General features: G+C 48.0%; 1 protein-coding gene across 1 annotated transcript in view; it reads left to right on the forward strand.

Annotated features, from left to right (window-relative positions):
- Positions 1 to 7,115: 7,115 nt before the first annotated feature.
- The window catches only part of LOC127037309 (LHFPL tetraspan subfamily member 7 protein-like), a 149,472-nt gene continuing 141,488 nt past the window's right edge, over positions 7,116 to 15,099 (forward strand). The window contains exon 1 of the mRNA XM_050928851.1: positions 7,116 to 7,664. Coding sequence (XP_050784808.1) covers positions 7,335 to 7,664 — 330 coding nt within the window. The 5' untranslated portion in view covers positions 7,116 to 7,334. The remainder of the gene's footprint in view (positions 7,665 to 15,099) is intronic.

Consider the following 15,099-nt stretch of genomic DNA (forward strand, 5'->3'; position numbering starts at 1 on the left):
GCACTTTGGTCCTAATCTTGCCTCATTGTGCCTACTGGTCTCCAGACAGAGAGGATTTTATGTTTTTTGTTATATACCATGAATACTTCCATGCTGTGCCTAATTAAAAACAAGGGAAGTTTATGAGAAAGCATGTTAATCTCTTTGAATGTCCTTGATTTTATTTGTGTGGTTAAAGAATGGTTCCGAGAGTCAGGATTCTTCGGATGAAATCTCATTCCACTGAAATCAATGGCAAAGCTCCCACTGACTTCAGCGGAGTGAGGATTTCACCAGAATTCTGTTGCTGACCTTGCCATAGTCTCACTGACCTTTACTACATTAGTGAAATGGGCCCATAATTCACCAAAGGTGCCGCTCTATGGGAGGTAGCAATGGTCCAACAGTCTTAGCTATGGGTATCTATTTGGATCAAGGCGGTCCATTCCATGCAAAATGTGGGTGGCTGAAATAAACAGGGTATCACTCTCAGATATTTGCCAGGCTGCTAATGTGGTCTCTTGGATGGATAAAGTTTGGGAATCACTCTGTGTCAGCAGGAAAAGGATCAGCAGCTCTTTTCTAAGGGACAGGTCCAAAGGGATGACTCTCATTGAGTTTGGTGGGCTTTGGAGGATGTCCTAAATGACTAATGAAATCCTGAGTGTATTTGGCCTGAATTGCATATCTATAACTGAAATCCCTTCCACCCTTTTGTGAATTTGCAGAAGAGTAAAAGCTCTGCTCCACAGGAAATCAGTCAGCCTTGGGTCCTGGAGCTCTAACCTGGAAGCATAAAAGGTTTTGGTGCTTTTAGCAGAACATGACAGTTTAATTATCTGAGCAGTCAGCCGAAATATTACTTCAAGACATACCTTGGCCAATATCAGAGAGGCTGTGGGGAGATGTCTCCCCATTATTCAAAGGAAAATAAAATCTTGTAAGCTCCTAATTGAGTGGCGAATTTGCCTCCTCTCCATATTTAGATAAAAAAATAAACTTTAATTTTTAATAGGATCTAAATGGGATGTACTGTTTGGGCATAATTAATAATGTGGAACTAGAAATTATTAATCACTACGCAGCTCATATTCAGATAATTAACCAAAGTGAGCTGCTCTGTCTAATTACTGTGTTCAGAAAAAACAAAAATGAGTGAGCACTGTTTGTAGATTTTTTTAGCGTCAGTTTTGATTTCCAGCGTGTTGCGTAAGTCAGGCAATGAAACAGGAGCAGGTAAATTCTGATATACCAAAACACTGCATGCTACAGACTAGATCCTGCAGACCTTACTCATGAGAGTAATTTTGATGCTTTAAATAGGATTATTCACATGAGTAAAGAGGAAGGACACTTGGCCTAAATCAGCTCACACAGAAACACAAGGTTTTCTATTAATAATGTTGGTCTATGGGCCCCAGTCCTGCAATATGATCACCACTGCACCCATGTGGACCCCCACTAATTAAATGGGACTTCATAAGGGACTAATGGAATAGATCAGTTTTCAGGACCAGGGCTGTAGTATACAAAATGTATAAGGATCGAGATGGAAGGTATTGTTAAAGGGGCACTATCAGTTTAAAATAATATATTCCAAACATTTCCTTTATCTTTGTTAATAATATTGTAGACTATTAATTAAAACAGAAAACATTTAAAAAAAAGTACGTGTTTTATCAGTCATGCTGCTTGCTTTTTTTCCATTTCACTCAGCTTGGGACAATGAAACTGGACCGAGCAGTAAATTTTCTGTTCATAGTCAATTTCATTTTCCAGCACTAGCACAATGCTTTGTATTTGCGTCTCAAACTCTAAGGAGAAACATTTTTTTAAAACAAACTGTATTCACTGAGTTGAGAAAAACAATTCATGAAAATGTGAACAGTTAAGAATCTAGGAATTAATGCTGAAAGAGGATATGGCAGAAAAATATAATACACCTCATTATATACAGCAGGATGCCTGGAAAGCTGTATGATTAACAAGAGGGACTGATACTATTAGCATATGCAGTGTTTTCAGGCTGAAATCAAAGTGGCTTCGATTAGAATTCTTATTTATAGGAAAACAGGTGGCTAGACACACAAAAAAAAATTAATTTAAAATTTCATAGGTGGATGACCTCAGTCTTTTAGTATTACTGGGAGTGAGAGACTTTATACTGCCTGCTCAGCTATGTAGAGGTTTTCAAAGAAGGGAATTATTCCATATTCCAGCCAGGCAAAAATTAGTTGACTTGATAAAGAATGATGCTGAGCTGCAATTAAAACAGGGAGATCTCTCATTGTCTTGTTCCATTGAGTGTAAGCCTGCTTTCTGAGACCAGATGGACCAGGAGGAGAGGAGCTGTGTTATTTTGGCCCCATCCATGGATTCTTCGGGCAGTAAAAAAGCCAAGTGAAGAATAAACAGACCCATGCAAGAAAATCATAAATATTCTAAACTCATAGATGGGATCCATACGTATTTCCAGCTTTTGATTCAGATGCTCTGTCAGTGACCTCAGCTCTGTGAGAGGGCCAACAATTTCTCTGTCATGCCACATCATGGGAACTGACCCTTCCTTAACGCCTGAGAGGCCTATTTTCAGCTACCCAGGAAACCTCATTACAAACCACCAGAGGGTGCTAGTCACCTTGTATGAGAACTGCCAAAACATCTTTGCAGTCTGGGCCAGCCTTATGCAGCAGGACATGGTAGTGATTGTGCATGTGCATAGGGAAAACCTGCATAGAGAACCTCTGAGCAATCCTTGCTCCTTCTCCAAGGTCTTAAATTAAGAAGACACTAACCTGTGAAGCCACATAATTATTTCCACATGCTGAGGCGGAAGGTCTTTGGACAAAACGTCTCTGCAAACTGAGGCCTCTGGGAAGTCTTTCTCCCTGGGCCTGTCATGTAAGTGAAAGTAATTTCCTAAGGCAGGTCTTACCTGAAACTTGTCCCAGGGACACTATTGCGTAACAAGACATCAGTTTCTTGCCACGATCCGGTTTACTTGCTGTTTCTAGCCCTACTAGCTGGTTGACACTGCCTCCTGTACCCTGATCAGAGCGGCCTGAGATGACTACTCAGATTCAAACAACCGGTGCTGCTTGGGTAGCTGGCTAGTGGCTTTTGTCTGGTATGATTCCAAAGATGAAGGCAGAGTTTCTCCAGTAGTTCATGAAAAACAGTGTGACTTGTAACTGAAATGAAGGGACAGGGCAAGAGTGGCCTGAAAGTTTGACAGTAAAAGCTTGATCTATCCATGGATTTTGGAAGCATCATTAGGATTTTGAACATTCTCTGCAAAATGGTATATTCAAAATGACTCTGCAGAAGAGAAACACGGGAGTGTCCAGCTTTTATTTTCAGAAAAATCAACACCCCCACCCTCAACCCAACCACTTTGTGATTTCTACCCTGCTTGCATTTTCAACTGTATGTAGAAAATTATCTGACATGAAGGCAGTGGTTTTCACAGGCACAAAGGAATGGTAAGTGACCATCTCCCAGTGACGTCAAATATAAGCTAGGAGGGTGGGTGCCAATTTTCACAAGGGCCCAAGTGATGTAGGAGCATGGATCCAATTGAAATGCAATAACATATGTGCCTCTAAAACACTTAGGCTTTAAAAAATAATTCCATTGTGCGTGGCTAATTGCCCTTTAAAAAGCTGCCCCTAAATCTCTATGGCCCCAATCCTATAATTGAATCTGTGCAGCTGGACCCATGTGCTCTTGATTTCAATGGGATTTGGCATGGAAATAAGGGTTTGCCTGCTTGAATCCAACTGCAGCTTGGGGGCTTAAATGAAGCTACAAGTACGCTGACATGATATCTGACATTTTCCATTAATTCTGAGACCAGGCTGCACAGCTTTTCAGCTTTTATCTCAGGTGGAACATGGAGCGAAAGATGAATGTTTATTTATCATTCTTTCCAGACACATATACGTTTAGTTTGCCATGTACTTAAAAAAAATAAAACTGGTAACTGAAGGAAGGTGAAGAAATGTGAACAATCCTTCATGTTTAAGTTATAATGATCCAGAGTCAGCTACTGACAGAACTTTTTGCTAAACAAGGAAGTGTAAGATCCACTACCAAAAACTTGTTGGTAAGAGAAAGATAAGCCCAGTGTGGAACTGATATCCTATCCAGTTATGTGTGTGCATCTGCTGTTATCACAGTTTTAATATTACAGCGGTAAAAACGTTGTATGGCCTGAATGCTACACCTAAGTTCTTTAAGTGGGTGACATTAACAGTGTTCCATAGTTATTAGGAAAATTCACTCACTTGTGTTTTCTCCCAGGAAATCTTCCCCCTACTGACGGTAACGAGGAACTTCATCTACCAAGTACATAAAGCCTCACAGTTTGTTGGGGCCTGATCCTGCCAGCACTTTACATGTGCATATAACATTACTTACCGGAGTAGTGCCACGTAAGTTAATGGAACTACTCACATGAGAAAAATTACATGTGGAGTTATAGGATCGGACACTTCAGATCAATGAATGTCAATGTACTATTAATATTATTTCTAAAAAAGCCCAAGTGTTTAGAAAATCTATTCTCCACATACAAGGCACTACTTGGATAAAACGATCAATTATAATTATGCTGTATTTATATCTATAATGCCAAAGCTGTGCAACTACAGGTTGAAGGTCACGGCCCCAAATGTCAGGACAACAAAGGCTCAGTCAGCATGGCACTAGTTTCCTTGCTTCATGGGTGCAGCCCCACTCATTTACGCACTTGCAAACTGCCCCATCTTGCTGTGACTTTTCCTTTAGCCAACCAGAGCTAAGTGCAGCTTCCTCCAAACTCCACCAGAGTTACACTGAGTGCCAGGCCCAGGTATCACTCCAATGCACGATGCCTCCTTCTTTCTTGGGGTGAGCATGCTGCTTCCCTGGCATCCCCTGCCCACTTGAGAAGCAGGTCAGCCTGCTAGGTGCAGAGCATGGGCAAAACACCCTGCAGCCTTGGGTAGTCCTCAGCTCTCCTGGGCAATACAGCAAAGACTGTTTTTTGTTCAGAAAACACATAGACACAATAAGTAAGGTGACCAGACAGCAAGTGTGAAAAATCGGGAAGGGGTGGGGGGTAACAGGAGCCTATATAAGAAAAAGCCCCGAATATCAGGACTGTCCCTATAAAATCGGGATATCTGGTCACCCTAACAATAAGAGCCCTGTAAAGTGATCCCTGGGGGTCTGGCAAACCTGAGGTAAACATTTCAGATCTGCTGTTTTCCAGAAATTCCAGGCTAAATAAGGAAACAACATGGTACCTTAGAGCATCCAAGGCGCTTCATTCATTAAACCCTCTGCAATTATTGCTAATGAAGAACAGGGCAAAGCAGCAGAAGCCAGCAAGCCTTTTCCCTAAAGCAGGGGATGTCATTGGGTGGAGCATTAGGTAGGAAAAGCTGGGAATCACAGGGTCAAATCACAACACAATTGACTCTGGCTTTATCCTTCTGCAGAAGGGAAGTGTGGACAGTGTTTTGGAGGAGATTATGGGCTGGTCTACACTAGAGGGGAATCGATCTAAGATACGCAACTTTCACTTAGCTGAAGTCGAAGTATCTTAGATCGAGTTACCTACCGTCCTCACGGCACGAGATCGATGTCCGCGGCTCCCCATGTCGACTCCGCTACCGCCGTTCGGGTTGGTGGAGTTCCAGGATCGATAGCAGCTCGTTCGGGGATCGATATATTGCGTCTAGATGAGACGCGATATATCAATCCCCGAGAAATCGATTGCTACCCACCGATACGGCGGCGGGTAGTGAAGACATAGCCTCTGTGAAGACGTTAAAGACCCCAGGCTCCTTTCAATTAGAGAAGGGCTTCGCCTTTCTGTCCTTGGCCAAAATTTCATCTGCCCTGCCTAGCATGTGCATTGGTTGATATCCTCCATCCCAGAGGTGTGGATGCCTATGTATCTATAGGGTCTGATCCTACAAGTTGATGGTAGTGAAACCCCCATCAGAGGCAGGGGGAGTTGGATGCACACAGCAGGCTTGCTTCATAGGTGCTGGAACTAGGGGGGCTGCCCCACCCACTGTCTTGAAGTGGTTTCCATTATATACAGGGTTTACAGTTTGGTTCAATGGCTCTCAGCACCTCTGCTTTCCAAGTGCTTTGGACTGGCACCTGCAGAGCCATTCCTGCTAGAGGCGGATTGGACTGAGGGTGCTAGAAAACGCACTGGCACGTGCCCACCACCATGGGCTCGTCAGCAAGGCAAAGCCGGGCATGCCTGGGGCACAGGGCGATGGCCAGAAGATGCTGTGCCTGGGGGCCCAGCAGAGTCCGATGTATTTGTAAGGGGAAGAGGGCACTGCAGGGCCGGCTGAGCGGGTGGCGGCCTCCTGGGGGTGTGGGCTGCAGATGGGGCAGCATGAGGCAAAGCCCAGCCCTGGCACAGAACTTCCCCCCCGGCAAAGAGACTGGCACGCGCCCTCCTGTGTGCAGGGCTGGCCAGTGGCTCTGCGCCTCCTCCCCAGGGGCGCTCGGGTAGGGGGGACCCCCCAGTTCAAAGGTCAGGGCCCCTCCCTGGATATGCGGCTTCCCCCTACCCCTTATTAAGATGGCAGCTGCGCTGCGAGGCCAGGCAGGGTTGCTGCGTTTTGCACGGCCCGAGTGGCTTTCCCGTCCTGGCGCGCTCCTGCCTCCCCGCCTGGCACCACGCCCTGCGGCTGACCTGCAAACGCCCAGGCGGGCGTGGGGGCTGCAGGGAAAGCCCCACGGGCTGGGCCAGGGAGGGACCGAGCCGCCCCGTGACTAACCCCCCTCCATTCCCTCTGCAGCCCGCCCCACCCCGGCCTCCCCCACGGCGGCCAGAGCCGGCGCTGCGCCTTTGCGCACGGGCGCATCTCCCCCCGGGAGGGCTGGGGGTGCAGCCCGGGAGCGCGGGGAGCCCCTTCTCCCACCGCCACGTGACGGGGCTGGGCCCGAGGAGACGCCCACCGCTGTGGGTGGGAGGGGACCGGGACACCTGCCCGTGCCAGCAGCCGACCGAGCAGCCGCGCTCCCTCCCGGCCTCCCCGGAGCCCCGCTGCGCCCGCCGGGGCTGGATGTGCCGCGGGAGCCGGGCGCGGAGGCGGCCTTGGGTGTCACGAGCGGCTCCGGCCTCAGCAGCAGCTCCACGTGGGCGGCCCCGTCGCAGTCAGGATCCGAGCTGACAGCGGCTGGGGCGGAGGGTGGGGGGGCTGCACCGGGGCGGCCGCCGCCTCTTCTCATGGAGCTGTCCGGGTGCCAGCCCTCGCCGCCGCTTGGATGCTGATGTGAGGCAGCGCAGGGGGGTGTCCTGAGCTCCCTCGCTGCCCCCCTCCCAGCTCCAGCCCCCCCAGATGCATTCGCTGCTGGATCGCAAGAAGAAAGCAGGCAGCTGCGTGGATGCTGGGCTGGAGCTGCCGGCTGCAGGTTCCCTTCCCCAGCCTCAGAGGATGTTCAGCTGCGTGGGCTGCTTCTGGGTCCTCCTATCCTCCTGCCTGGTGGCCGTCTGCAGCTTCAGCTTCCTCTCCCCTGCCTGGATCGTGAAGGAGCATCACCTCCAAGCCCACGGCGGGGTCAGCTTCGGCTTGCTGTGGCACTGCTCCGACACGCTGGAGCAGATGTACAGCTGCTACACCTTCGGGGGCCTGGGCAAGTTCCACGAGATCCCCTCCAGCGCCTGGCAGGTGAGGGGCTGCGGGATCCCAGCGGCTGGGTTCAGGGGAACCGGCTTGTCTGCCTGACCCCCAGGCGGGCTGCCCCCTGGGCGTCTCTGCCTCCGAAGGGTGGCTTTGGTGCTGGTTTGGAATGCATCTTCCCTCCTCCCCCACGTTGGTTGTGTGACAGGTGCAGCCCTGCACCCTGGGGATACAGCCTGGCTGGGCAGTGCAGCAGAGGGGGTTTAGGTGCAGCATTGCACCCTGGGGATACAGCCTGCTGGGCAGTGCAGCAGAGGGGGTTTAGGCACAGCCCTGCACCCTGGGGATACAGCCTGGCTGGGCAGTGCAGCAGGGGGGGTTTAGGTGCAGCATTGCACCCTGGGGATACAGCCTGCTGGGCAGTGCAGCAGAGGGGGTTTAGGCACAGCCCTGCACCCTGGGGATACAGCCTGGCTGGGCAGTGCAGCAGGGGGGGTTTAGGTGCAGTCCTGCACCCTGGGGATACAGCCTGCTGGGCAGTGCAGCAGAGGGGGTTTAGGCGCAGCCCTGCACCCTGGGGATACAGCCTGGCTGGGCAGTGCTCAGGGGGGGTTTAGGATCAGCCCTGCACCCTGGGGATACAGCCCGCTGGGCAGTGCAGCAGGGGGGGTTAGGATCAGCCTTGCACCCTGGGGTTATAGCCTGGCTTGGCAGTGCAGCAGAGGGGGTTTAGGTGCAGCATTGCACCCTGGGGATACAGCCCAGCTGGGCAGTGCAGCAGAGGGGGTTTAGGTGCAACCCTGCACCCTGGGGATACAGCCCAGCTGATGCAGAAAGGGGATTGGGGAGCTGAAGTCTGCAAAGGGTGAGCTGGGAATAAAAGGAGCTGTGGATCCGAATCTGATTTGAAACTCCAAAGGCTCTGAGATCCCTGCAGTGGAAATCAGGAATGGCCCTGTGGAAGCCAGAGAAGCCATGCTGGTGTAGGACAGGTGTAAGTGCAGTCAGGATTGACTCCAAGCCCCTTCAGCCCAGGGAGCGTTCCAGGGGCAGGATTAGCACATACTGAGAACGTTAGTCGAATGTCAGGATCCAGCGCACTGGAATGTGGAGCCCATTAGCTGGGCTGCACAAAACATCTCAATCCTGTTAGGGCGGCCGGAGGTTCCAGTATTAGCATCTGCTTCCCCATAAGCATGTATTTTAGGAGCAGCTGGGAGGGGCAGGCTCAGGGGCACTGGACCTACATACAGAGCCCTGTGTGAGCAGGCAGGATGGCTCTCCAGTCTGAAGGCAGCTGCATCCTCCAAGGTGATGGCCCCTGGGAGCAGTGCGGGGCGAGGCAGATTACTGCCAGCTCTCCAGAAGGCTTTAATCTGGTTTGCTCCGAAAACTCGGGCAATTATCTGGTTTGTGCTGCTTGCCCGGAGCAGAGCGAATGGAGGTGCACATCTCTTTTCAAGTACTTTAGGATTAAACTTCTGAGTCCCCCCCTCCTACATTCACTGGAGTGAACCCTACTGGTACCCGTGTATCAATGGGTATAAGATATAGACAGTGTGCAGGTAAATGTCGACCTACTAATGGGGGAGAAAATGGGGAAATAAATGGAACAGGTTTTGTATATTTGAAACTTTTGTTCTTATCACGGTACCTATGAAGGAGAGACGGAAGGTGGTACCAGCATCTCTTGTGTCTTACCAACTAGGGCTGTGTAAAACTGTCTTTTGCACGCGTCGACTTCAGTGGGAAGCTGTCAATGCACAGCACCTCTGAAAATCAATCCATGTACTGGGAAGATAATACCTCTTTGCTCATTCTGCCCTGGCTGGTGCTGTTGCCAGACAAAAGTTACCTGAATTGGTTCTTCTTTGTTTACTTAGAGTTCAGGACAGCCCCTCTCAGCATTCTGGCTGACGGGGCTGGGATTATTCTGCTGTCTTTGTGTGACAGGAGCTTTCTGCACTAGATGCAGAATAAAGCAGCATTTCAGCACTAAACCGATGTTTTTTCCCCTCCCCTTGGTTCTTAATCTTGTTTCTTTTCCTTTTATTCCCTGCTAGTAATGGTGGGGGCTCTGACTATAATTTTCCTACAGGTTTCCAAACATGAGCTTTGAACTGGGCAGCATTGCTCTGTCGCTGGAATCCCACACAAGGGATGAATCAGGGGAAGGTTATGCCTTATGCCTGACACAATGGGGCATTTAGTGGTTGAATTTCTCAGGCTGTTACGGAATCCAACTGTTATCCCTTTAAGGAAGCAAGTCCCATAGGCTATTGTGTGTTTAGAGGGTCAGTGGTCTCTAAGATTGTCATTAATAACAAGGACACAATTTGTATATTGCACAGAGGAGAGCAGGCTAACTATAATGCTTCCTGTTTGTGCAGTAAAGGATTTAAAAAAAAAAAGAGTCATTCAGTTTTTAAAACTTGGCCTTTATACAAATGTTTACAAATGTCATTGAGATAAACACCTCTGGGTAATAACATAACTTTAAAGATAAGAATGAAGCACAGTAAGTAATTCATTCCAACAAGGTTCCACTACCCCGAGCTCCAGGGCTGTAATATCCTTTTAAGAAATACAGAAAAGAACTGAATACAAAGGTTCAGAGCTTCTTGAATGGATCTTCGCTCCGAACAAACAATATTCAGGTATGGGGGGAGACAGCATACACAAGGTCTTGGTCACATTTCAGTCTCTTTTATTAACCCTTCTGGAATATTTAATTAAGAACAGCCTACAAACAATGCAGTTTGCTTCAGTGGAATGGGAAGAAAACGCCCTCTTGACTGCTTCCAGCTATGACACAGTTGCCTTTTGTACTGATTGTTCAAGCAGGTAGAAGGGAGTTAGTCCCTGGGATCTTCACTAGGAAGCCGGGTTGCTTTGGCTTCCTGTGCAATCCGTTGTAGGAGTGGCCCCGGGCTTTCTAAACCCACAAAGAACTGGGAGAAGTGCAGCGCTGCCAAACCCAAACATGAGTCAGGTTTTAACAAACTCATTGTTTGACTTGAAATCAGGAAATGTAATTTTTTTAAATAACCAATGTGGGGTTGTTTTTATTTGCCTTCTGCTTTCTGAGCCTTCAGAGTTCACTCAGGTCATGTTCTCAAGCTTTTCTCTGAATTTTGAGAGCTAGAAACTTTTCTTTTTGAATGAAGGCTGAGATTCTTACTTCCAGTTGACTCCAGGAACTGGAACTTTAAAGAAAAAAACATAAAATATCTCGAGAGTCTCAATAAAACCATGAGCACTGGGCAGCCTGGCCAATGGGGGAAGGATAGTTCAGTAGTTAGAGCACTGGCTTAAGCTGTGAGAGACCTGTGTTCCATTTTTCTGCTCTGCCACAGACTTCCTTTGTGACCCTGGGCAAGTCACTTAGCCTCTCTGTGCCTTATTTGCACATTGGGGATAATTATGCTTCCTACCTGACAGGGACGTTATGAGGATAAATACATTAGAGGCTGTGATTTGCTTTGAGGTCTACTGATGAAAAGTATCATATAAAAATAGGCTTTATTAATCTGGTAATGGTTGGCCGTGAAGCACTGTGTTTTGCAAGCAAAGGGCCCGAATGGGAGTTAGTATTGCGGGGTCAGCCTGGTGGTTTGTATGGGGAAGAAGCACTTGCTCTTCTGCCTACACGAACTGTTCTTCCCCCTTGCCCAGATGGTAGTTACCGCATTCCAAATGTTTCCCCTTTCAAATGTGCTGATTTTGCGAAGGGGTGCGGGGAGCGTTCAGCTCTGCAAATGATCGTTAATGCAAGTTGTGTGTTTGCACTTGGGGGATTATGTTAATCATCCTACAAATGATGCTTTGAATCATGTCTAGAGGTTAATTACCATGCCTTTCTTCTCTTCAGAGGGCCTGTTTGCCTGCTTAGAATTGCTGGCTTTTTTTGCCTTCTCTATAATTACTTTCGCAGCTTTGCAATATCTAGAGTTCCTTTAGTTTAACTCTGTCGCCCCTTAGGAAGTACGGACTTCCCTGCCTGCTCAGGGTCACTTGTGCAGCTCTAAGGTGCACATGTCCTAAGCGGAAGGAACAGAATGATTTCCTGGGCGTGCACAGGGTAGAGACATAAGAAGGGCAAAGGGAAAAAGTCTTGCGGGTGATAAAACTGCTTGGGTATGACGCGTTCCAAGCTTGCTACAAAAACAGGCCCTAGAACACACAAACCCACGAAATGGTTTCCTCAGAAAGGTGGCTGTTGTCTCTCTCTCCATCTCTGCCCTGACACGCAGAGGGTTGTTGCTGGGATGATGTAGGCTGCAGACACAGAGTTCTCTTGCACTGGCATGTCAGGAACGCATGACCTGCTGCGAAAGGCTGGTACATCTATGCGAACCAGGCGCCATAAAAGCTGGGACTCAGTCCCCTCAGCGAAATTCTGACGTTCATCAAGGAAGGAAAGACGACAGCACATTGTTGCCCAGATTTAAGGCTCCGCCATCAATGAACCAGTTTTTGAGTGGGATCCTTATTAGAGCTATTCTTGTAAATAAGGGTCACTCATGTCAGGGTCTTGGTCAATCCGTTCTGTACAGTAATTTGGTGACTGGGAGCCTTAAATCTGGGCAGTACTGTCAGCATCTCAGAATTAAAGAGAATTCCTCCTGCTCCTCAGGGACACGGGAAGTCACTATGAGTTCATGCTACTTATTTCGGGCTCTGAGGAAGGCCAACGTAGTTCTGTATCCTGAGCTAGTTTGTTTGTTTATATATTTTTTTCAATGGAAACATCAGGCTGGTGTGTCTTTTCTGTCAAGTGCTGCAGTTTGGAAGCAAATACTCTTTGATCTCATGCCTTTATCTCCCTCTCCCTCCCCCCCAATAGTCTCCAATTATTTTCAGGCTTTGCAAAGCATGTCCTTTAAAACAACAAAATAGTTGTTCAGCCCCTGATATTCAGTCTGGAAACACATTGACCATTTGCCTCTGAAGCATCTACAAGAGGATGAACACCCTGTTTGCACAGAGCTCGAAATAGGGAATAGGAATGGAGGATTTGCCTGACCCAGTGACACCACTGGTCTGATCAAGTCTGAGATCTTGTCTCTAGCAGGATTCAGCACTCAACCTTCAGAGGAAGTCAAGGCAAACCTCATAATGCACTTAGCCAGTTGATCAGAAACCACAATGATGAGCATAGTATGAAAACTAGACAGATAGACAGCAATGGAAGGGAAGATGGGGGGCAAAATTCCTTCTTGGACCCTTTTAGATTACTTGGGGGTAATCAACTCTAGTTGTGTAGCTTCTCCTGGTTGTACCCCTGCCACCTGACTCCCTCTGTGATGTTAGCAGGTCACTTTGGGGCAGGGTTTTAAAGGTATTTAGGTGCTTAAAGTTGCAGATAGGTGCTCCGTGGGATTTTCAAAGCACTCAACTGCCTAACTCCCATTGAAAATCCCAGTAGGTGCCCATACTTGGATTATCAGGGACAGGGACTGTCTTCTTGTTCTGGGTTTTATACAGCGCCTGGGACATCAGGGTCCTGGCCTGTGACTGGGGCCCTGAGGTGTTAACGCAACACAAATAACAATAAGACCCTGACATCCGCTTCCCCCCATCCCCCGCACTTGTGCAGAGGCCCGATGACTTACAGGGCACCCACACGGAGCAGCTTGGAGGATCGGGACTTCGTTTGGCATTATCAACGAACAAATAAGTTGAGTCCTCAAAACGAGAACTCTCCCAAGAGAGCAGGTTCTTCCAGGCTGCTGCCATCAGTTTGATTCCTAATTCTGCTTGCACAGCTTTGGCAGGAGACTGGAGGGGCGTGTCAGCATTTCCGAAACCAGTGTCTTCCTCTCCAGGCATATTACCTAGCGATGGATTTTATGCTGTTTCATAGTTCTGTGACTTATATGCGTTGAGTGGAAGAGATCCCTGATAATGGGAACACACAATTGCTGTGTTGGATCTGGATCCCAACTGAGCAAAGTACTTAAGCCTGTGCTGAGCTAGGAGCCCCTGAGCAGTCCCAGTGAAGTAAACAGGGTGTCACCTAGTCCTGTATCCTGTCTCCAATAGCAGCCAGTCCTGGATGACTGAAAGGACGGTGTGAAACCACCATCACGGACCATTCTGCAATACCAGGCCTATGGGGGGATGTTTTTTCCTACAGCTAGGTACTGAGTGGTGGCTGGTTTGTCCTGTTTAAACTTCTATCCTGCCTAATGCAATTGCTGATGATACTCTTATTATTCATTATACCTTTTGTTAATTGTATTAAACTCTTTGCCTTAGTAATATCTTGTGGCTGTGAGTTCCACAGATGGCTTATTTCCGTCTATCCATGCAGGAAGAGCTTAAGGAACATTGAAGCTTTGGGTCAAGAGCATGGTGTTCATCTGGGTTACCCTTTACAGTCATTTCATTAATCAGCAAACAATAACTAAGGTTCAATTTGTGTCAAAGATTGTGAAGAAAAGTTGGAAACATTAATCTGCCGTTTACGTCATCAGTCAGTTTGAGTTAGAGCAACTCTGTCAGGAATCAGACTTTACTCTGTTCAGGTTCTTGGACTACACCCACTGTCACCGAGGTATTGGGGCTCTTCCAAGTGATGTATCAAATGATCTGACTCTCCTGCATCAGATGCGGTTCCTTTCCCATTTCTCTCAGCGAGGACCAAAATTGTATAAGGCTGTTGCTTTTGTTTTGTGATGTTCTCTTTATTTTATCCATGAAGTCACGGCTGGAGAAGTGGGCCTTGCGTTTGGATTGGACACTGTGGCACGCTATAGAAAACTTAACAGAGATAAAACTAACCGCAGTGAGGAAGCATGGGCTTGTGACTAAGACAACGGCCTGGGAGTCCAGACCACAGCTTCAATTTCCAGCTTTGCCACAGACTCTGTATGTGACCTTGGGCGAGTCACAAACTCTGGGCCTCGTTACTCCGTCTGTAAAATGGGGCTAATAGCACCTCCCAGGGGTGTGGTGGATGAATTGTTTGTGAGATGGTTGGGTGCACGGGGGATGAGCCGTAGAAACATCGAAGTGGATAGAAACTCCAGATTGGCCCATGACGGGATTATTTTTGATAATTTCAGTTCAATGTGGAATGGAAACCTTTGTTTCAACGTGAAGTTGAGAGGTCGAGCTCTGGCTACACCCATCCGCAGGCGATGCTTTTACTTTGGAAAAGGTCCACAGCGAATGGGGGATGTTCGACTTTTATAACCAAAGTCATCAGGGCAAAATAAACAAATGCTGAGTCATTAAAGATGACATTTGTGAAACAGGTATCCTGAGGGGATAGGTCAAGATTTTGCTGGTTACGTGTTGTGTCACACATTCTGTGGCAGCTCACAGGAGAGGACAGTGTGAGATTTGCTGAACATCCTGGATGATATTTCAGGGGCATGCGATTCCGCTGTCTATACCTCTAGGCCTGCGGACTGTATTGAGATGCTTGTAGGAGGCAAAGAAGGCAGTTGGCTGCATTCACCTTCCATTCTATCCC

Source organism: Gopherus flavomarginatus, chromosome 19, assembly GCF_025201925.1.
Source record: "Gopherus flavomarginatus isolate rGopFla2 chromosome 19, rGopFla2.mat.asm, whole genome shotgun sequence".
NCBI lineage: Eukaryota > Metazoa > Chordata > Testudines > Testudinidae > Gopherus > Gopherus flavomarginatus.